This window comes from Aulonocara sp. 'chitande type north' Nkhata Bay, linkage group LG13, assembly GCF_057382095.1.
Source record: "Aulonocara sp. 'chitande type north' Nkhata Bay isolate Kocher_YH1m ecotype deep benthic linkage group LG13, A_spYH_male_GT1.1, whole genome shotgun sequence".
Classification (NCBI taxonomy): Eukaryota; Metazoa; Chordata; class Actinopteri; order Cichliformes; family Cichlidae; genus Aulonocara; species Aulonocara sp. 'chitande type north' Nkhata Bay.
The window spans coordinates 20,801,998-20,826,423 of NC_141356.1; the positions used below are offsets into that span (position 1 = coordinate 20,801,998).

Below are 24,426 nucleotides of genomic sequence, written 5' to 3' on the forward strand. Positions count from 1 at the left end.
ATTCTTTCAGAAATGTAGCTGGGTAATTATGTCATTGGCATCGGTGAGCCACTGTCAATATGTGACATATTGAAATCGCGTTTGAATTTGCGCTTGTTTTTTTGCTTTCACTTTGCAATCGCACGAACTGTGTATAGAGAGCGACAGCACTGATCTGTGAGTGATGAAAATTTGTGCACCAATTCCTCTGACATCGTCTTATTAATCGTTAGCTCACTATGCAAACATGACAAGTGAAATCTCCCGCAGCAAGCTTAAACATGTGAGAGGTTGATCGCGCAGAGAATCGCTGAGCTTATGTGAGTGCGTGTGTAAAAGCAGGAGGATATATATTTTAGTTCTTCTGAGCCAAATAAGACAGGTCAGGGTGAAGAAGTGACAGCCAAAGAAAAGCTTACCACAAAACGGAGAAGTTATGACAAATCAGACTATAAGGCAAAAAGAAAGTGCAGCTTCATGGTTTCATGGACAAAAGAATTTCTGTGGCTGCAATATGACGAGCTAAATAACCAGGGCTGCACATAAGTGGTCCGCAGGTGCGCATTCGCTGTCAAAATAAAAAACGTGCACAAGGGTTAGGGTTAAATTTAAAAACTGTACTTTTGAGTTAAAATATATATTTATAATTTTAATAAATGACAAATTAAAAAGGCATGAACATTTTTTTTGTATCGAAAAAATATCGAACCGTGACACCAAAGTATCGAACCGAACCGAACCGTGAATTTTGTGTATCGTTGCACCCCTAATATATATATATATATATATATATATATATATATATATATATATATATATATATATATATATATATATATCTTATTAAATCTGCTTTTAATCGGGACGTGTGCAAATCAGAATACTGTGTATGTAAATTGTTGTACACAGAGAGTTTAACTTTGCAAATTGTTTTTGATGAAAAATGCTATACGAGGATGGCACACTGTGCATACTGCTTCAGTGTGAAAGACTAAACTGTAGATGATTCTTCGCAGCCCATCAAGCTTCAAAATAGCAGCAAAATTTACTCTGTGGTGCATGAGCTGTCAAATGTTGTATCTCATGCGCAATGTGTTCTTCATTTGGCAACGAGAACATTATGTTTCATTTCACAAAACACATCATGTAAACAAAGGAGTCAAATGTCAGCTTTTGTGCAGCGTTTCAGGCCAGGAATGAACAGTTGTAGCAGCAAACAAAGGGAGGAAGGGTTTTAATCAGACTATGTTTCCACCTGAAGTCTAGAGAAATTCCTGTTTAGATAACTTGAAGAGTGGCTATAGCTGAGTGTGAGAGCTGAGAGTTTGCCACATTTGTTAACTGTGTCGTAGATTAATGATCTCCTCAGGGTGAATGATGTCCTTCTGCATATTGTATAACAAGAAAATTTGTTATGCCGAAAAAGCATACATGCTAGAAAAGTTTAGGTTTAGTCTAGTGTTGCAAATAATTAAATATCAGCGAGCCAGGCAATCTGTTTAAATATCTCCAATGCTGAAGCTTTATGCATGGCATTGTTGTATTTAAAAGTTGTCTTTCATGCATTTGTTTGTGTTTGTATGAAGTAATTGTTGAAATCATTTTACAGGAGCAGTCAGAAGAAGACAAACAGGCTTGGAAAAACGAAACATAAGAGGAAGCAAACCAAACTAATATTACCTAAAATAGCACAACATGTGTAATCTGCTACCAACTTAAAAGCCTCAACCCACTTATAGAGCTAAAAAGACTCAGGCTGGTCTCAGAATTCAAGCACTAGAAGCTCAGTAGTATTTGATCATATATGTAGCAGTAAAGTTCATATTTAAGACCCTGTTTTCAATATTCTTTAGCTTACTTTAACCAGCTGACTGTAGGTGAAATGGTTTCAGTCCACAAAACTCAAGGTTGCTGCTACAAACAAGAAGCCTACTTTGATCTACTTCTGCTAAAAATCAAGGATCCATTGATTCAGTAATAACTAGAGAGCCTCTCTGGAGAGCACACCATTCGCCAAAACCAATAACCTATCCTGCAATTTTAAATTGACTCTTGCCTGAACAACTCGAAAAACAAAAAATAGCGAGGTGAAACGTCTTTCACCTTTACGCTTTCTAACTGCATGTGTGCAGCTACAATAAGATGATGATACTCTAATTCCATTTAAATGAAGAAAAACATTACACTATCCACCCTGAAGGTCAGCAAGGTACATTTAACATGTGCAAGATGCAACATCTGACTCCGAGTGCACCTAGAACTGAGTCATTACCGTCCTTGAGCTGTACATGTGCTGCCATGAAACTCTCTCTTCTTTATTTTGTTATTTATGAGAATTATAAAAAATGTATTCTGGTCTTAAAGTGACATGTCTTGTGATTTAATGTTAAAAACAAGAATTTATGATTTATGGATGGCTCTCTGTAACACTGTACATGTAATATTGCAGTTATCTGGTTGTTGTCTATGGATTAAAGTGTCATTAAATCTAACTGAACTACCTTTATTCTTGCATTTGAATAAAACATTATCTACATTCCAGTCTTCCTTGTATTCAAAAACAAGAATGTTTTCCACACTCAAATTAAACACAGTGCAGCTGGTCTGTGAACCCAGAGACAAATACAAATACTGACAACAGAAACAGATCATGAGGAAAAATGAACTATACAAAATACATTTTTAACTCACATTCAGCAGCTGGAGTGTTTTCTCCCATTAATCACGCATTACCTCCTACCACTATAATTTATCACCAGATAATCTATAAACATATTGCTGCGACATTTGGAAATTTCACATGTCAGCCTTTGGGTGCTGCATCACCTCAGAGTGATGTTAACTTTTAAAAATGACAAGATTTCAACATAAGGCTATACATCCACACATTCAGAAGAAATTTACATTCACTAACATGCCTGAAAACACTAACGCCAGGACCACTCGCGGATGCTGGGCATGCACGTGCCAGTGGAAGCAGAAGGCAGAGGATTGGCTGGTTGTAGAAAATGTGAATGAGTCAGGAAAGCACATGTAGTCAGGAAGCAAACGTGGGTGTCATCATGCGGCATCTTTTTTCAAAAGTCTGGAACCGCTGCCAAATTTGTACCTGTATGTGAGGAATGGGTAATGAGTCCCCTATGAGCACCTGTGCACTGCAGCAGTGGCTAAAAACTATGTGGTGCATTTTTTTTTCTTTGGTATGTTCCTTCAGTCTGCTGTAATAACACCACAAGTGCCCTGTAAGCTTGACATATTAATAACACTCAGCGAGCACGTGTTGTGGTCATGTATTTGTTCTTTTTTCCCCCAATACAATAAAAAGTGCTGTTAAAGTTTTTTTTTATCTTTTTTTTCTTTTTAGCAATTCTGCTTGTAATTCTCTTAAATGTTATTCAATGTTCAAGGATTCACATGCAAATGAAAACCATCTAAAATCTATTGTGTCTCCCTTGTACATTTGAAATGATAGTTTTCTCAGCTGTTGGGCCTGATTATGGCCAGGTGCATTTCGTTTGCAGTGCTCTCACTCAGCAAGAGGGCACACGCTTGACATATGGTGCAGTATGGCGTAATATGTGTTACCAAGTGTCAAGGGAAAGTAAAACAGGGCATTTTAAAAGGACTGAAAACTGTTTCAGCAGCATTTCATTTTGCTCACTCTGGGACTGATTGTCTGGATAGCTGCATAAAAAAAAGAAAAAGAAATGATTTAGAGAGGCTATTTCCAAACATATTGGAAAGATGTCCCAGATTGCCACATCACTTTTTTGTCTAAAATACAGCTATGCTCAAAACTTATAATTTTTATCAATATAGACTCCATTCAGTCTTAGCATGTCTGTGTAATGTGCACGAGGGTTGTACACATCATCATGGTTTCAGAAGTGCATGGAAGTATTCACAGCATGTATTTGCTGCATAGATGCTTCAAACCCCATCTTGTCATGTAAGCGGCTGCTCAGGAGCCAGACATTGCCTTATTGGACTTGGCAGCATGATTTATCCTGTCATAGAAATTATTACGAAGTGACAGTGATTGTCCCGTCTTCCTGCAGAGACCGAGACCTCACCCAGACCCGATGTTGTGAATCTGCCCTTTTCCATATGGAAAGCCAATCAACCAAAACAAACCTAATCCCCCAAAATCCAAGTTTAATAACTTGATATTTAAAAGGTTAAACCTTTGTCTTGGGGACAAAATCAAGGGTCTGTGTTGTATAAAATAATACAAAAACACAATACCGTGACCTATTTCATGCTCCAGTCTGGAAACCTAATATGCGCTTGTGCATGCAGGGGAGAGCTGATAAGTTATGTATGCAAATGCACTCTTTCTGATAATCTTTTTTCAAAACTGGACAAATTTGATAAGATATTTGTGATGCACGCGAACATTTCAATTTAGTAAAACAAACAGAAAGCTTTCTCTTTCTCTTGAATGCTAAACGTTTATGTTTGTGGATTATCCAAAAGAAATATGTCTCATGTGTAATCCACCCATGTAAATGGTTGCTTTTGTATTAATAGTGAGCAAGAAACATAAACAAGGGGACATTTTTATGAGTTGTTATTATGAGAAATAGAAGATTTATGAAAGACAAAATAAATGCAAAACAAACATTTACTCTTTAATAAGCCTTCACTGAGATTTATGGTCTCATTAATAAACTTCAATTTGTTTAGACTAAAGACTTGCATCGCATCATCTCCAATAGTCTTGGCTTCATTAGTGAAATAAACTATTTTTTACTTACTTAAATATGGCTTCTATTTGTTTCAGAGTCATGCAGTCTTACCTGCTTACCTGGTGGGAAAACCATGTGCTGCTTTCTAATAACAAACTCCTGCATGATTGAAGCATGTAAGAAATAGAAAGACTAATGACTTTATTTTTCATTTGTTTCATAGCAGCAAAAAACATAAATCTGTTATGAAATCTCAAACAAGGAGGGTCAAAAAGGAGTGAGTTTGTGTGTTCGGGGCTGTGTCGAATCCAATTTAAGTCCTTCAGGCCTTGATACCCCAGCGCTCCTCTGCGCTTTCATAGAGCAGTGCTTTCCTCAGGCTATTTCACACTCTTAGATAAATGGCTAGCTGGCTCTCCTCATTTGATGGAGAGGAACATAGCATTTTACTGCAATGGCTCACAGCACATAGGGAGGGTGAGAGCCAGATGCCACAGTCAGAATCTCAGGTGTGGCGAGGAAATGAAAGTCATGGAGGAAAGACACAGAGCAAGCCAGCAAAAAAACAGCCAGCTGGTCGAGCTTATCTAAGCAAATCAGCGTGACAGACCACTGAGTCCCACAAAACTGCCACCACCTTATGGCTCTAGTTGCCAATAAACCAGCCATCCAGCAAAAAGTGGGCAGTTTGTCATCTGACCAATAAGTTGCCTCCGTTTATCAGTCCTCCAACCAACCACGACTCTGAGTACCCAACAGGGTGTAGTTTTCTTGTGCTTCCCTGTCTATCTCCAGTGCACGGTGGTTGGGAATGAGCCCGGGTTTAAATCAATGGAAATATCGCTGACTCCATTTCTTACTATGCTGTTACTCAACGAGACTGTGGGGCACGGGAACCATCCAGTCAGGTAATATTCCCATCAATCCACCTGATTTCATTACCCTGTTCTCCGCTAGTGCTTTGCTTTGCACTTTCCAGGTCCCAGCTCACTAAAAGATTGGCTATCAAAGTTTGATTATCACATCCCAGCAGCTGTTATTTTGCCATAGGTGTAACTTTCTCAGAGTGGGATAAAAATTTACATATTTTTTGTTTTTGATTGGAAAGCCAAAAAAACCCATAAAACTACTGGAAACACATATATAATCTGTCTGTACTCATATAATTTCTTTTCATATATTTACAGCACCCATTATTTAAAACTTGCATGACATTTTCTTCCACACATTGCAAGACAGTTACACACTTTGGGACTTTTATTAAGGGCTTTTCAGCAGATGTTGTAATACCAGCTACAAAGAAACTTTCAACACTACTTGACACACTTTCTAACATCAAGGTCTTCCTGGTGGATACATAAAAATTCTGCATAAATTGCGCAGGTTTGCTCTCTAACCAGACCCTCCAACAAAAAAATCATTCCAGCACTTCTGAAATTCACACATGAAGAGATAAAAGTGAGTGACTTGGACTAGAAAAAGCTTTGTTGCATTTTCTTACACATCAAGATCAGACAAGTCAAATGAATGATTGCTTTGCTTGTCAGTTCATTTTTTCAGATCCCAGTTTATTATAATTATGGCACTGGGCTTTGAGGCTTGTTTATTGTTAGTAGATTTAGCTTGTTTATTTCTCATACTAATTGCAGTCTAAGTTTATCCTCTGGTAACACAGATCTGTTATCCACCTATCTTCTTCCACTTCTCCAACATGCAAACTCCACACTGAAAGACCACAGAATGGATTTAAACCCAGGACCTTGCTATTGTGAGGTGACAGTGCTAACCACTACACCACTCTGTCAGTCAATCAACAAAGATTACCAAGGAATTTCTTTAAAAAAAAAACAAACTGAAAAAACCCTAATTCTTAAACCTCTTTACTATTTCTGTTAAATTCTGCTCTTTTTTCAGACAAAGTTTTTTTATATAAATATTATATTATATTCAGTTGTATGTTGTCCACTTAAAATGCAGTGCAGGTTATGAAAACTGTTGAATACTGAACAACAGAGTGCTACAGACTGGAATAATTTAACAGGCTTTATTGGCGGCACCTATTTTTCTACACCTTCTATCTCACTGTTGCACCTTCAAGCGGACACCAGAAGACTGAGCATAATAATCATGCCTTTATTCACATTGTCGCCAAACCCTTTTAACAGTCCGCTGCACTTATTTTGCATTCAGTTCATACCGAGGGATTAGAGTCTCAAGAGGCTGGAGAGTTTTTATCCTTCAGCTTTGCTAAACTCTGCATGCTTCTCTGTTATATGCAAAGCCACAAGCAATGTCAACAACATCCCATCTCCACCACAGCTAAGGTGTCACCCGGCTTTGTTTTCCGTACCAGTGGTTTCTGCCAGGATGTGCTGTTGAGAATATCATCCCTGGGGTTCAGCGGGGGAGCTGGCCCCAGAGAGGGGTCACTTGCCCCTTCCTTCCTTCCCTCCCCATCTCCAGCTGCCTCCCTCTTCCCGCTCCACCACAATCACCCACACATGCAGGGCCTTGGGGTAAAGGTGTGTCACCAGGGTGCAGGGGAGGCATCCCCCCCTCTGTCCCCTTCTAGCTGCCTGTGCCTCAATTTTATCTCACAACTTAGACATTCACATCACTCACACTCTCATTACACATACATATAGGATCTTGGGGGTGGGCACGCCACACGGACTCCAAAAGACCATCAGGGTGTACAACCTCACCCCTGGCATCGTTGCCCACCTCCCAATTTTAAATACATGTAGACACTGAGGGCTATCAGGAGGGGCTATGCGCTTACCTGCTGCTCTCTGGCAGGTAGCTCCATGCCCTCCTGGGTTTTAAATGCACCTTAGAACACACATGCATCAACACTACAATGAGCGGGTGGAGGGAGGTTTGGAGTCTTCTCACAACCCTGTTCTCTGCGGCCTGCTGGAGCAGGGGGGCTGGGAGGAGGAGTTGGCCGTCCGATTGGGGTCTGGAATGTGGGGCCTCCCTGCTGCTGCCGAGCCGGGGCGGTCTGCTTCTCTCCACCCCAGGGAAAAGGGTAACACTACCTGGGTCTTGGTGCAGTTTCCCCCTCCGGGGGCAAGGGTACCTAGACCTGGGGCTTAGAGTACGCTTGGGGAGTGTGATTGTGTGTACAGTGTCTCTCTATGTCTGTCTCCACGTTGGGTGAGTGTTGAGTAATTATGAGAGCATGAGGGTGGGAATGGTTGTTTGTATCTGTGTGTGCCTGTTTGTCTGTGTCCATATGTCAGGTCGGGTATCAGATGTCACCTCTCTGGAGGCCTATCTCCCCCCACCACTTCCCCTGCCAGTGGCAGACGCCCTCGGACATCGGTGCGTTGGTGGTTCTTTGTGTCTAGGGATGGGCATCCGGGTACACACCGGCTCACTCCTTGGTGGCTGCTTGTCGGGGCCTGGAGCCTGGGGTTCTCCTCAGCTCTTTCTGGGACAGTGGCGCGGCTGCCCCTCTGTTGGTCTTCCTTCGTCTCTTGTGTTCTGAGGGCCTCTGGATGTCTGGAGTCTTGATCTCCTCCATACCTGCTTCATGCCCTGGTGGACGGGGCTGTGGCTCCCTACACCCTCTAACAGATCATTACATAAAGGAACCTTTTAAATACAAGCGCGCTCATGCTCACAGGTGTACACACGGGTGCTCACAAACACAAACTACACCCTTTTTGGCTCCTACCTCAAAGCACACTGTGCGCTGTCGATCTTACGTGCTGCAAAATAATGTTTAATATTTAGTATTTACTGTTATATTCACATAGATCATCGTGATGTTGTTTATTATGTTGCTCTTTTTTTTCTCTTTCTTCTGCTTGTTTTCTCTTTTTTCTTTCTCAACAGGTGATCCAGGTGATTGATATATGTATTTTTTGTCTGCTTATTTTGTTGTTTTTTTGTTTTTTGCCCTTTATCCCCGTCCCTCTTCCCCGCTGTTTTTCTTTCCCTCTTTCTTTCTCCCCTTTCTTTTCCCCAGTCTGTCCCATATTTAACAAGTAAAAATAAAATAAAATAAACAATAAAGGGTGAATCAAATAGACCATTACGGCAAGGCTGGGACGGTCCATTTGGTAAAGTAAATCCGTTGGGCATCTTTCTTCACCTTTAGACAATAATTCTGATGGCAAAAGAGCCAAACAGGACAGACAAAAAAAAAAAAAAGAGAATATCATCCCTGGGGTTCAGTTTGATAAATGCACCTTCCTGTTTTATTGCTATAATCCATCATGCAACGTTATTTTCATCAGATATTTTTCTACAGAACGAGTGAGCTAGACTGTTGATAGTGAAGAGCAGTCCTCATGGGACATAATTCAATGTGGTATGTTGTCTTCTGTAGTTTAATCAAATGTAAAAATAAACCTTAATGAAATGGTCCTAAAACATGGAAAACGCTTTTGTGTATCTAAATACTGATCTGATCTGACACATCATAGGAATGTAACTTTGATGGCACTATTCTGTTTTTCCAGTGATTTCTTCCAGATTTCTAGTTATTTCTAAATGTTGCCGAATTCCAACTCATTGCTGCATATACGGCTCCTGGGATCAAAAGCAGAAACATTCTTGGGTAAAACCAGCAAACACCAATTTTTGCAGCTACCCAGATGACCACGGCAGTGTCAGAACAGTAATAAAGAGATGACTCAGCTCTATAAACAACCAACCAAACTGAAAATATAAAGAACATGAAAAATTCAGGTAATCATCCAAAGTGCAGTATGTTATCTTAAAAGGGTTGGGACTGAAAATAAGTTTGGTAATAAAAATAAATATAACTCTCAGGAGAATGTGTTTGCAAAAATTAAAATTACCTTCGGGTAACCTCAACGCACATCTTTCTGTTATCACGCCTTAGAGATGAACACAGTCTATGAGATGCACAAAAACTATTAAAATTAATGAAGCCGAGGAGTCATGTGCTCATAGTTTCTGTAGAAATGTTGGATTGAAATTGTTTTCCCCAAAGAAGCATTTTACAATTTTCAGCCAGACAGTAAAATGTTATAGTAGATGTAGTAATAGTTTTTACAAGACCTTCATGGCTCCCAGAAAATGATCTGAATGCGACAGATACCAGAAGTCTCGACGTTTATTTCCTTTCTGTTTCTTTAGTTGGGACCCTAATGACATTCACACTGCCCTTGGGATAAATTACAGCCTGTTATGTATTCATAAAATGTATCCATTTATTGTCAGGTGAAAAAGTTAAAGTGTCCAATACCATTGTGACTAAACACTAACATTCCCCAGGAATAAAATAGCAGTAACACAGGCACCAAAGTCCAAGGAATGTCAGTTAGAGTCAGCAACTTGTAGATATGACCCTAAACCGTACCTTGAGTTTTTAGTTGTCCAAATATCAGCATAAAACAGCAGCTCTCAGATTTATTTTCAAAACTGTGTTAAAAAAAATTAGCACTGCAGCTGTGCACCAGTATACTTAACTCCATGTTTATTTTGGGACTGTGGGAGGAACCCACATGGGGAGAACCTGCAAACTCTACACAAAAACAGCCCCAGACGGGATTCAAACTGAAATCCTTCTTGCCGTGAGGCAAACCATGCACTTTTGTGCCACATGTATTGCCACACTAGTGTTATCTAATGTTATATAACGAGAATAGAGCCCAACTGTTCACAAAAATATAAGTAAACATTTCAGAAATGTGGTGATTTTGGCTCAAAATTAAATGGTGAGCCTGGAATATTGCTCATCATCCTACCCATGAGTGCCATAACGCTAATGTCTGTGGTTAAGCTATAACTGCTTTGCACCTAGCCACAGAACATCATACAGACAAATTTGGCAATTTAACAGAAAACAGGCAACACAAACAGAGACAAACACATTTTGAGTTAATTGGGTCAAACAGCTAATGGCAAGGCCCCTGTTATCCTTTGCTCCGACAATTCACAAGAATCACTCCTCCCATTCGACTATTCGAGAGACAGATGCCCTCTCTACTTATAAGGTTAGGCTTAAAACTTTCCTTTGTGATAAAGCTGTTTTCTTTGTATTGTGGGAGGGTCTTTACCTTACAATAAAAGGCACCTTGAGGCAACTATTGTGATTTGGCATGACATAAATAAACTGAATTGGACTATTGGTCAGATTTTAGTAAAACAGTGATCACCTGATGGTTCTTCACTGAAATTGTTCTCGTTGTCAATGTCAAGGTTACAGTTGTTGTTTCATGGACATTTTTCCATTTTCACAAGAATTACTGCTTCTCCTGGAGGTCCAGTTTTAGTGAAATGACATTAATTTGTCCTGGATCCACATGTTTATAAGCCTGCTTGACTTCTCAGTGGATTTCAATTCTTATGAGTTTCTGCAATAAAGCCAGCCAGTGACAACAAAACTTTCTTTCTGCACCTCACACAATACAATAACCTCTGTATTATGATGGATCATGAGGTGGATGAGCTACTACATCGCTGACATTCTAGCAAAGGTGTCCGTGCCCGAGAGCCCAGTCTATATGATTAAATAGAATAGAATAGCTTTATTAACCAAATCAATGGAAAATTGTCTTTGTTTCACCAAGTCATAAATCAACCAATCAAGTTGCTTCAAATGAACCCACATTCATACATATACATATACAATACTTCAATACAACGATAAAAACACATCACAGCATCTCATTATTCAGAGTATCGATTGCTCTTGGTGCAAATCATCCCTTATATGTCGTTTTAAAAGGCATTAATTTGAAATCAGAATAGAGAGGGGGGTCACGGTCAGCAATAATAGACCGGGCTTTAAACAGACTGATGACACAGTTTATCCAGTTTAATTTGTTGTCGATCAATAATTTGTTTCTGAAAATTACTTTACACATCCAGTCATCCACACACTGGTGATGGCAAGCTACATTGTAGCCACAGCCACCCTGGGGCGCACTGACAGAGGCGAGGCTGCCGGACACTGGCGCCACCGGGCCCTCTGACCACCACCAGTAGGCAACGGGTGAAGTGTCTTGCCCAAGGACACAACGACCGAGACTGTTCAAGCTGGGGCTCGAACCGGCAACCTTCCGATTACAAGGCGAACTCCCAGCTCTTGAGCCACAATCGCCCTATTAAATGACTGATTATTATTATTATTATGTAATATTAATTGTGTGTGTGCGTGCATTACATTGCAAATGTGCACATTATTTACTATTCCCTACATACTAAATGTTAGGCTTAAACCTATGATAAGCAGATGTTTTCATTTGTTTGTAGCTGCAAAACATGTGATCCTGGGCCAGTGCCCCGCTGTTTATTTTTTGTAAAATAAACGTTGCCTCATATACTGTATAAAATTTCAGAAATCCCAATAGAAGCACACAGGTCACGTTTTGATGTTTTGTTTCTTTATGTAAGTATGTATGTATTTATTGTTATTCTCTGTAAATTATATAATTACCTGCGGGTTAAGAGAACAACAGTTTTTTTCTGTTAAGTGAATGGATTGCACCTTCGTATATATATATATATAATTTGGTTTAAGATGTACACGAGAAACGCAGAGTTTACAGTCTGTGTTCCTTTCCGGTTCATTTTACTGGGCGAACCAACCGGAAGTGATCGCTCCGTGGTGCTGTGTTGAGTTGGAGACGGTCGTGTAATTTATTTACATCTCCTACCTTCGTGTTTGAATTCCTGACATTTTATGTAAGTATCCTTTCTATTTTCAACTTAAAAAATGTCTTCCTTGTTATTATATTAACTTTAAAAGGAACATTTAGAGAGCAGTTGACAGATACGGTGAATAGGCTAACACTGGCTAATTAGCCTCACATTAGCATTAGCAGGAATTTCTCTGTTTACATAGAAATCTTTTTACTTCAAATTTAAATAAAGTTTGAATTGCTTCAGAGTAGTATAATCACTCATCGGGTTAACATTTGTTGTGGCATTGCTTGACTCGTAAATACAAAATACAAGAAAAATATTCAGGTTACATGACTGAACTTCTTCGTCTGAACGTCTCCTTTTTAGCTGCACGTTTCTTCTGATGTCCACATGTGCTGTTGCTGTTAGATAGCGTTTCATTCATGGGTCCCTATACTTTTAAGCCCTTAAACGGGTTAAAATTGTGTTTATTTTGGCTCCGAATCAATCGGCTTTTGGTATGTGACTTTACTCAGAAGCACAACGGATGGTAAAGAAAACGAGTCTTTGTTTCTACCATGGCTGGCAATAAATATAAAACATCAGGACACGACCACACTGTTACTAAAACAAAATTCACAATGACAGCAACGAGGTCGGCGACTTACGTAGGTTGTGTCGTAGACGTTAAAAAGAATGCCCACAGAAGTCTAAATCGGACCTTTATCTGCACTTCATCGATGGTGACAACCTCTTCCTATTTCTTAACAACCACTGGATGAAAACCAGACCTTAGAAAACTGTCTGTGTTATATTTGGAAAACCAGAGCCAGTGAAAATGTGGGACACAGTCTCAATATGTGGGATAAGGGATAAAAATACTGTAACACAATAATCATGGTTATTTTAGCTCAGTATTAAGCTTGCAATTCTTTAACTTGGTAAGACTTTTGAGCTTTTTAAACAATGATGAAAATGTGTTGCTTGTTCTTTGTCACTTTTTAAAATCAAAGTTATTCCAAACAGCTGAATTGGTTTTCGTTTTGATGACCAAAAAGTCTCTCTTTATATCATTTTGGTTGAGCTGACCTGCCAAAACCTGAGGGGAACACTGGGTGTTTAGTGCGAGGCAAAATTGTGTCAGTGCAAAGGAGGGGGATTCACTGGATTTATAGAATAGGGCAAAATATGAACCCTCACCCTTTGTTAAAAGACAAAAAGCACAGTCGCAGTCATTTCTGTTAATTTCTTTAAAAGCTATAGTTCTAATTGAATACAGACTTTGATTAATAGCCCATCTTAAAGTCTTTAGCCTGTTATCTCATTGTGTGATCCATCTTTGCATATATATTTTTTTAATTTATTTATTTTGTATTTATATTCTAACTTCTTTCTCATCTCTTCCCCTGTCTAGAGCCTCCAGGACTCATCTCAGCAAGAATGACAGACCGCTACAACATCCACAGTCAGCTGGAGCATCTTCAATCAAAGTATATCGGCACAGGACACGCCGACACCAGCAAGTGGGAATGGCTGGTCAATCAGCATCGTGATTCCTACTGTTCCTACATGGGACATTTTGACCTGCTGAATTACTTTGCTGTGGCTGAGAACGAGAGTAAAGCGCGTGTTCGTTTCAACCTGATGGAGAAGATGCTTCAGCCATGTGGACCACCAGCAGATAAACCTGATGATGCCTAGATCACACTGGAGTGAGCAGTGGATGCTTTTTGTTAGAAACAAAAAATATTCCAGCTAAAACTGCTACTGCATCCTTGTTTGACTCCACCATTACTGGATTCGTTGTGTACTTATAGAAGAGAAGACTTTTTCTTTTTTTTGGTTTTATATGGACCAGAACAAAATATTTTCTTGCCCAGCACAGTTTTCTAAACAGTTGTTTAAAGGTGAAAGTTCTTTAACAGCTGAACATGTACCAGAGGACATAATAGAAAGCAGGTATAAGGTGTAGTACTTTCATCTGCATGTGTTTGCATTAAAGGATGGAGATGTATTCTTGATTTCATTAAAATTTGTCTTTTTCTATTTTAGCACTTGTTGATTGCATTTACATGAATTTAGATTTAATGGCCAATGGTTCGGATTCATTGACCTGTTGTGATTTACAATGTAGTAATTTATACAGTAAGTTTAAAAAAAAAAATCAGGAAAAAAAGTTTGTACCCAATAAAAACTGATTTAGTATTGACAGTGTTGGGCAGCAACAAAGGGACAGCAGTTCCAATGTTTCTTGGCATGGTTACCGCTCATCCCTGTGACACAACAGGGGGAGTGAGAACAATTTGTGCAAAAAGAATATCTGCTCATCAGGTGGAAAGTGCTTTCTGTTACACTCCCACACTACCTGTAGCTGTTCTGTTGGATAGAAAGTAGTTGCTGTGAAAGCCAGCTCATGTCCAAGTCATTCAGAGTCTTGGTGGAAGGATTTATGTTTCCACTGAATCAGGTTTTTTTTTTTTTTTTTTTTTTTTGTACTTTGGCACTCACATTAAAAAGAAAAATGTGTGCACAGGAGATATTTGACTAAACCTAGTCATGGAAAAAACTTTTAGATATGAAAAGGTAAGCCGGTTTACAAAGAGAACTAAGGGATAGAGAACAAGCTAGCAGATCTTGTGGGGGAGCATTTGCACTGTGAAGAAGGAAAAGTCAGCTTTGATTATAATGGAATAAAATTGTAAAAACAAAGTGAAGCGAAAAACAAACAGCTCATTGTGCAAAGCACCCTCCTTATCTGTAAACCGCGTTATGGGACGAGCATACATGGTTGCCAGTAGAATTGGAACAATAGTATTGTAATCACCAGGGTGAATGGAGAAGTGTACAAGAGCATTGTGTGTGCTCAGATTCAGCCAAGTTTCTCCAAATATCCTTTCCTGATGTTTAATCACTCAATGTAGCTGTTTTCCAAAGTATTACACAACCAAAGCCTAATCAGAGAGCTCAAAATGACTTGATTGAATATTCTTGGTGATAAATAGCCTACAAAAACAGAACTGACCAGTTTTCTAATTCGTGTTCAACGCACACACACTTGAGCCGACAAAGATCAGCTGTCCGTGACTGAGACTTGGCATGCTATATTTTTTTATATATATAAACATTTTGTCAATGAACATATGTGATATTCATAGTTAATTGAGCTTTAAAATTCTGTCTGCTACCTTTTATTTACAATTCTGAAAAGCATGTAACAGTGATCAGATTTCAAATGAACTTTTCAAGCAGGTGCAGCAAAAACCTCTGTAGCACAGCTCAACAGCGGTGGTCAGGGTAGACATTAAGAAAATTTTTTCCAGAGAATGAATTTGGATCTTTGATCAGGAGTGTGGGTTTATTATGCCACCAACCATGGGATCAGGTTTTTTATAAAACTAATTGCCTCAGGCTTGTTAAAGTCGAGTCTATGTGTGATGCTGCGGTCGATACAAGGACTTTGCTTGGGGAGCAATCAGAAAGGCACAGCAGGGGCTGAGGTTTCACTTGCTGACTTAAGGTGGTTCATGAAAGTATGCTGTCATCCAAATTTGCGCACACAGTCAGTTGGTGGGAGAGGACGCTAAACATGACTCATTGTTGGACTGTGATAGTAGTCAGGAGGTGCCAGGGAAGTTTTTGTGTCGTGTATTATGGCTGAGATTGTGTGTTGGAGGCTTTCTTGGTGGGGTAAGTCCTTGCCATCTGTCCTCACTGTCAGACTCGGGGAGACAGCGCTGCCAAGTCAGGCGAGAAAGCTGCGTGAGGTTTTGTTGGTGTGCGGTCTCGCACACACACGCATGCGAAACACATAAAATGCTTGACTATGCAAGACGTGAGCCCATAAATAATTGTCTGCTTCTCAATTTTCTGTTTAGTTGTATCATATGATTGTGTGATCTCAAGAACAGCCGATATCGAATATGTATGTGAGGCACCCTGAAAGAAGGCCCTGTTTTCAATTATAAAAATGACACATTCATTTTTTATTTGTATTTTTTAAATCACCAGCAGCTATGAGAAATTATCAGAGCATCTTCTAAAGCACTGAGCACCATCACAAGGTTTTTTGTCAGTGCTGAGAAAAACATCTTATTTAACAGAAAGCCTTTCTTGTACCATTACGTCACTACAGTTTTGTGTAAGAAATTGCTTTGAAGCACAGATGAAAACTGTTCACACAGTAAGAAAATGTGAAAGCAGCATACAGCTGTTGTGTACTGTTTTTCTTTTCCAAGCCTGTCACAGTGACCATAAATACTCAAGCCTGCCTGCCAACAGTCTTAAATCCTCACCATGACAGCTACAAGGTCATAATGAACACTCATCTTCTACTCATTATGAACAAGGAGCAAAAACTGTCTCTCATGATCTCATATAAATCCTCTAGTTAATGAATGGAGCATAATATTAAAAAATAAAATACTTGGATGATTTATTGGACAAATAAAATATTCAGACTTCCATCCAGCACTTCTTAGCCAACTAGCGTCACAGGGAGTGAGAGAGGCAGGGTACATCCTAGACACTGAGCCCATCACAGAGCTAAAGCATAGAGACAGATGAACATTTATTCTCAAATTCAGACCTATGGCCAATTTGGAATCACCAGTTAAGCTAACATGCTTGTTTTTGGACTTTGTGAGGAAGCTGGAGTGCCCAGACACCATGGCCACAGGCACAGACAGGACATGCAGACTCCACACAAAAATGCCCCAGCTGACCTAAATCAGAAATATTTCATATACTGCTCGAAAAAAAATAAAAGGAACACTTTTTAATCAGAGTGTAGCATCAATTCAATCAAACCTCTCGCATATTGATCTGGTCAGTTGAGTAGCAGAGAGTGTTGTTAATCAGTTTCAGCTGCCTTTGTGTTCATTAAATTAACAACAGGTGCACTAGGGCTAGTGTCTCTACTGGTAGTCCAACTCCTCCAGCATCCAACACGTCAATATGTGCAATTTCCAGAAGGTTTGCTGTGTCCCTGAGCACAATCTCAAAAGCACATGGGAGATTCCAGGAGATGGGTAGTTACTTTGGGAGAGCTGAAAAGAGTGGTAGAAAGTTCTTTCAGAATGATTAAAGAAGAGGATGGCCGATTTGGATTCATTAATTTGTTGTCTTTAAAACCATTCAGCATGATTGTTTGGTGGTGTGTCAGTAATGGTCTGTGGAGGAATATCTATGGAAGGTTGCACTAACCTTAGTCTAGGTAACAGCACTATGACTTTGGTTAGGTATTCTTGAAATCCTTGGACCCATCGTCAGACCATGTGCTAGTGCAGTGGGTTGTGGGTTCCTCCTGGTGCATGACAACAGTCTGCCTCACGCCGCGAGAGTAGGCGGTTCCTGGAGCATGAAAAAATTGATACCATTGACTGGCCCCCTTCCTCGTCTGACCTGCATCCAATAATACATTTTGTTTCAGTCCATCCGACGCCACCAGGTTGCACCCACAGAAGATCAGCCATGCCCTGGTCCACAACTCGGAAGAGATCCCCCAGGATGCCGTCTGTTGTCTCATTAGGAGTATGACCTGACATTGTCAACCCTTTGTAGGCTGACAATTTTCATTTCCAACAAAGAAAGTGGCATCCCTTTTATTCCTAACACATTACCCAGTCCAGATATTTTTTTAATTTATTTATTTTTAGCAGTATATTTTACACCTGTCAGAAAATTACTCTGTTGATCCCAAAAGTCCAAATGTGAAAGAGAAAAAGAAACTGGCAGAACACACCATAAACTGAGACGCTAATGCTTTTAGTGTAATCACCCAAACACATAACTGGGTGTGATAGCTAAACCCATTCTGCCTAAATAGTTAAGGGTTCTTTTATTTCATGCTATTATACTGTATGTCTTACCAGACTAGAAGCACTGATTTTTCTCCAGACTAATCTGCATGTATATTGGGCAGATGGGGCAGTCATACTGTTGGAAACAGTTCTTAAGGAAGAACCAGAACCCCTGTGTTGCTTTATATTCACTTTATTCAAGCTTCAGTTAAAAGATTCAAATCCTTTGAAAGTATTTCTCAAATAATATTTCAACTGGACTGATTTATTTTATTTAAGCTCATCATGCTGGAAATGCAAAACTATTTCTGTTTATCAAGTAACTGGTGAAAATACACAAAGAAAGCTATTTATTGTCCTTTTCTCTCTTCCCACATCTAACTCGTCACATTCGATTTTGTCAACGAGCAAGTCACTGCACTGCTGTCAAATCTTAAAACGGCTTCTTTCTGTCGAGCTGTCAGCTGTCACTTCAGTGTCAATGGATGCAGTCCTCCTCCACCTCATTCACCCCCAGTTTTCCTCAGAGCCAGCTCATCAGAAGTCCTGTTCCACATCATATGCATGCAGACTTCCATCATACAGCGTCACCACCACCGGTGTCTAAACCCATTGTTATGTTGATTTTACTACAATGGGCTACTGATTGGTGTAGATTATCAAATAATTGCTTCATTTAATGCAGTTGCACTGCAATAACTCTCTTCTTTATGGTGAGCTTCCATGCCACTGATCAATAAATGCAGGCCCACTTGAACATTTCGCAGCTAAACAGCTAATCAATTGATCGAATCTCGTGCGGCCGCTCGTTTTCGCCTCAGCTAGGTAACCTTTCAAGATCCTGCAGGGTCTAGTTGAGGCAATTAATTCTACTCCCTATGACTCTTTGCAAATCACAGTCAGAGTGGAAACTGGAAACTGGCAGCACCGTGTGTTTGCATTTACAAATGGAGCTTGACACATTGAATAGCATTTGTTAATAAACCACTTGGCCTTTCTGTGTTCATGCTGATGCGAGCTCTTCGTTTGGCCACTCGTCCATATCTGCTCTCTCCTCTGATTACACACTGGTGCAAAGGTTCAGGAAGCACAATTACCCTCGTCAAATATAAATTCTCCACAAATTCAATTATCTTTGTCCACATGGCCACCCACCACCTAACCCTTGTGCTATCCTGTTCTCCTTCACTAAATTCTTCACCGATTCTTCTTTACTGCTCGAACCACTTCCTGCAAACTACATCGCATCCTCCCCTTCTCCTCTACTACACTCCATTTTTTTCTTTCTTCATCTTTGCCCTCTCAGATAGGCTTACCAGTGGAGTGGAAACACAGCAACTAATGACTCTCCAGCAGTGGAAAAACACATGAATATTTTGTGTGAAGAAGGCACAAATGTGGTGCAAAATCATATTCAAAAAATAAATGCAGAACAGAATTCACCCAGAAAAATGGCACTACTAAGAAAAAAGGGGTTTCTGTATGAAGAAAATAATTAAAGATCTCTGGTCTGCACAGTTCTGGAGGCACTTTTGTGCCGTGAAAGTTCTCCTTAAAGCATCCTTTAGTTAAATGCAATTTGAAGCAAATTACAATTCACCTGTCACCCACACTTCTTACCAATCAATTACCCTTTCAAAAAGGATTGCTCATATTACTTTCAAGTCTGTAGTGATGTTTCTTTTATAACATTTCCCTCATTTTTGAAAGGAATGGAAATACTTTGAGAAATAGAATGACTGTAATATGAACAGTATAACAGAGCAAAAACAAAAACAAAATCATATGTTTTGAAACGTCAGCGAGTGTTAGACCGATGACTAATCCACCAACTTCCAATTGAGCAGACTGCATTACAGTCAGGACCTCCAGGGATAAAAGTGCCTTCCTGTCCTGGCTGGGAAACTTCATTAAAGTGGGCTGTTTGTTGTGTGTGTGTGTATTTTACAGCTAGTAAAACGTGGAAACTTTTTACTCTCAGAAAGCAGGGCTGAGTTTAGATTTATGGTTTAGGTTTAAAGTTCAGGTTGAAAAAATGCAGCTGTGGCCAATAAAGAAGTCTAAGATAAAAGCAGGGATTTTAGAGACAAGCATCAGTTCTCATGAGTAAGACAAGTGTGTGTGTGTGTGTGTGTGTGTGTGTGTGTGTGTGTGTGTGTGTGTGTGTGTCTCTAAGATAAAACGAGAGGAGGTTTATGATCACTGTGTACCAGGAGTATCTTTCAAACACAGGCACCAGGTAATACAGTTTTCCTGCTGCCCTCCTGTGCTCTATAAAAATGATTATCACTTCTGTCATCCAGGTCTCTTTGACCCCAGTTTCCTTCCATCACCAGTTCGCATTTTCTTGTCCTCTTCTGCACATCCAACTTCATTACACCCACTTCATATTTAAACTCTTGAAAGCACATACTGTCGTTGAGCTGGATGGGACCTTTTTGTAACCCAGTAGCTTAAGTCAGTGTAATTATGCTGTCATCTTTGGCAGTTTATCCAAACAAAGCCATATAAAAGATGATGAAATGAGGTGAGCTGAGCTTTCTATATTTTTTTTCTTATATCCAAAAAAAGCTTAATTGGCACTAATTGCCACACTTTTAGGTGCATCATAGATGGTAAATTTCTCTCAGTGCTGCTCTTTGTAGCCTTAATGGAAACGGGGGGGGGGGGGGGGGGGGGGGGGCAGTCAGCGTTTCAATAACTTTATGAAATCTGCCACAAATTATGTAACATATTCAAAAATAAAACCCCACTGAGTGCTGTGCTCTTTGCGTTTTGCGTCTCTGAATAGTTAATTAGGAGACGCAACCTTCGTGGGCTCTGAAAATATGCTGCCTGCAGGGACTACAGCTGGCAAGAGGACAGCAATGCAAAATTATGGGGCTTCAATGAAATTACATATTATCCTAATATATTTGTGAGGTATGTGCAAATGCATTGCTTTAGGATGCCTATTGCTGATGCATCTCCGAGCTCCTCTGTTCCACTTTGTATGCACAGTTTGCATAACGCTTCTTTATTCATACATTTCCCTGTAATATACAACATCTAAAAGCCTTCCCTGCAGGGCAGGCTGTCTGGGTCCAGACATCACTTAATGCTGGCGAGAAAGCTCATGGTCAGAGAGCAGGAGGCGGTTACTGACCAACAGGGTGTAATTCTCTCAGCTGGCACCACTTTGCTGTCTCTCATTTAGACTCATATCCGGTGGATGAATTATACCTTCATTAAAAACTCTGAAACGTTTGCATGTATGAACACATACATGCTTAAATTCCAAACCTGTGACATTTATTTTCTTTCCGGCAAAGAAATTTCATATTTCTCTCAGATTAGCTTTTTTCCCACACAAGTATTTCTAGGATGTAGCGAATGGTCGAAAAAAGAGAAAATATCCAGTGAGCGTCAGTTCTCTGGGTTGAAATTACTTACTGATGCCAGAGGTCAGAGGAGAACGGCCAGACTGCTTCAAGTAGTTACTGAAATAACCACTGGTTACAACCAAGATGTGCAGAAGAGTATCTCTGAAGGGAGAAGCCAGTGTTGAAGCAGAAGGGCTACAGCAGCAGCAGACCTCACTGAGGGCCCTTCCTGTCAGACCAGAACAGAAAACTGAGGCAACAGTTGAAGACTGTTTCCAGCACCTTGTTACATCTATGCCACAAAGAATTAAGGCAGTGCCAAATAAATAATAGGTATACCAACTAAAGTATTGGGTGTCCCTGTTCTCAGACAAAAAACAGTTGTGATCTTACTTCAGTGATAAAATTATTCACGACAAAAAAAGACAATGACAAAAAAACCCCTTTTTGTTTAAGTCTTTATATACAAAAACACTATACACAGTTTGGACACAACAGTAGCTGTTTTGGGATATATAACATTGTAGTACAACTTCAAAGACGAATTATTAATGTCAAACAGAGTAAAGGTGGTTGGAGCTCATGTGAAATATCCTCTCCTCAGCCTTTGCTGCTCTGAGCACAAAGTAAATTCATTACTCTGACAGTTTATACATTACTGTATATCAGATTTATAGCATGATATTTGCTAAACTGCAGCAAATTACAATTTATTTTCACATGGTCAAGAAAAGATTACATGTTCAAGAAAAAAGGGGTGGTTTTGACTGCAGTCTGATTGTGGCTCCAGTCTGAAGTATAGATTTACATTCGGGAAGCAATAAAGGAAGCTTCAAGCACCACCAGCAGGAGACATTCTCAATGTAAACATTTTTATGAACTGGGGGAAGTAGACAGCATTACAAATAAACAGTAGCAGCCCAGGAAAAACAAGTGCCACTATGGCTGTCAAGAGAAATAGAGAAATACCTTCTGAAATGCAGTCTAACTATTATTACGTTTTCCACGATCACTATTAACACTGGGAAATGTGGGGTAGGCTTGCAGCTTCTTTGGGTAACGTGACTGTTTATTTTACAGCTGCCGTACAGATGAGATGAAACAGATGGCACCCATCAACGTTTTTTGATTATTCGTTCTGAATCCTGATGAATTAAGTGGTTATAGCTTAACACCCACATTCCTAATTTCGGATAGAAATATGGATTTTTGCACGATATAAATGCTGTTGATATTCCACGCAAGTATTTCGGTGGAAGCGGTTTCAATATTAAAAAGCCGTTCTAAAAGCGATAACACTAAGCTTTTGCCTGGAGAAGGTTTCTAAATATTCTCATTTGGTAATGCTTCATTTTAACCTCTATATTTAGCACTGATATGTACACCTATCAGCCACAACATTAAAAGCTGCTAACAGGTGAAGCGAATAATACTGATCATCTTGTTATAATTCAATGTACTGCTGGGAAATATTGGACTCTGGCCTTCACAACCCACTATTGCCAGGAACCTCTCCCAGCTGAACAATGCACCCTGCAACTCAACAAAAACTAATTACAGGAACACAACGAAGAGCTCAAGACCCCGACAGGACCTTTGTGGGGTGTGTTGTAACGAGGCACCTCCAACCTGCAACCGACAGGATCTAAAGGATTTGCAGCCAATGTTCTGATGCCAGACAACACAAGACATCCCAAAAGGTCCCGTGTCAATACCCTGATGAGTCAGACCTGTTTTGGCAGCAGAAGGAGGTCCTACACATGATTAGACAGGAGGCTGTAATGTGATTGATGAGTGTATAAATTGCTAAAATTACGTACAACACACTATAATGTAGCTTTGAGTAAATGCTAAGAAATTCCAAGTTTTTAATTTATTTTGATAACAGTTAAAGCTTTTCCTAATTGGTACATAATGAGTAATAACCCTGAATAACCAGTTTAATTGTAATTTTATTTGACTGTATACAGGCTGTAAATGATTAATAACGTGGGTTAGGCTACTCAGTGTGCCCCTACCGAGGTCATCACCTTGGAGATAGTTGTGAGAGTTGTTGACCCACCCTCCCATTACGCAATTTATTAAGTTCACCTGGGCCACTCACACCTTGACACACTTGTGACCCCAATGAACCACATCTTGATTCACATCTTGGCTCATGTTACCCTACCAACACCTCCGTTGGCAGGGTAGGTTAGATAGTATGTTCAAGCTAAAGTTGGAAAATGGAATTTCTCCTAAAGTCGGATTTCCAACTCAGAATGAATGCGTTGATCACAAATCCTATTTTTCCGACTTTACTAGTGGAACACGCTCAACTCGGGAGTGATGCAAATCCAACTTCTGAGATAAATGGAAAGCAGTAAAGACTCTCAGGACCACCTCCAAAGACGCCTCTCATGCGAGAGATAATATATGTTTATGAACCTAGAAAAAACCAAAACATCAATTTGCCTCTAACTCAACTGGATGTATGACTTTTAATTTGTAATAAAAGCTCAAACTTCCTGGGTATTTGACTGCAGCTTTGGCTGACGGTGTATACCGTGTTCACCTGTGCTGGAGCCACACCCAGGCAGACTGTAAGGGATCAAACTCATATTTACTTCCTTTCTTCAGCTGCTAGTTTTTATTTCCAAACTAATTAGCATATGTAAACTTTACATATATAATACACTCTCTCTCTCTTTATATATAAATATCTAAAACCAAGTATGATTATTATTCCTATGTAAAGGATTTCTAGTTTGTGCAGATTAGAACTGTGGATATTTGTAGAAATAAATCCAAAACCGGATATTCCCAGAGATCATTATCTTTGTCTACGTATGAAATAGGTAGGTTATTATTAAAGACTGTGCTTGATAAATTGATTAAAAAGCACCACTTTCAGGTCAGCTGTAATCACTTCTTTATCAGTGTCTGGAGATGGTATCAAAAAATATAAAAAAAAAAAAAAACCCAACACAATTTGATTTTAAAACATTCACA

At 39.6% G+C, this 24,426-nt stretch overlaps 1 protein-coding gene across 1 annotated transcript; it reads left to right on the forward strand.

Moving 5' to 3' along the window:
- Positions 1-12,193: 12,193 nt before the first annotated feature.
- Positions 12,194-14,326, forward strand: sf3b5 (splicing factor 3b, subunit 5). Its single transcript, XM_086259128.1, has 2 exons — positions 12,194-12,335; positions 13,690-14,326. The coding sequence occupies exon 2, from the start codon at positions 13,716-13,718 to the stop codon at positions 13,974-13,976; it is 261 nt and encodes an 86-aa protein (XP_086115254.1). The 5' UTR covers positions 12,194-12,335; positions 13,690-13,715; the 3' UTR covers positions 13,977-14,326.
- The last annotated feature ends 10,100 nt before the right edge of the window (positions 14,327-24,426 follow it).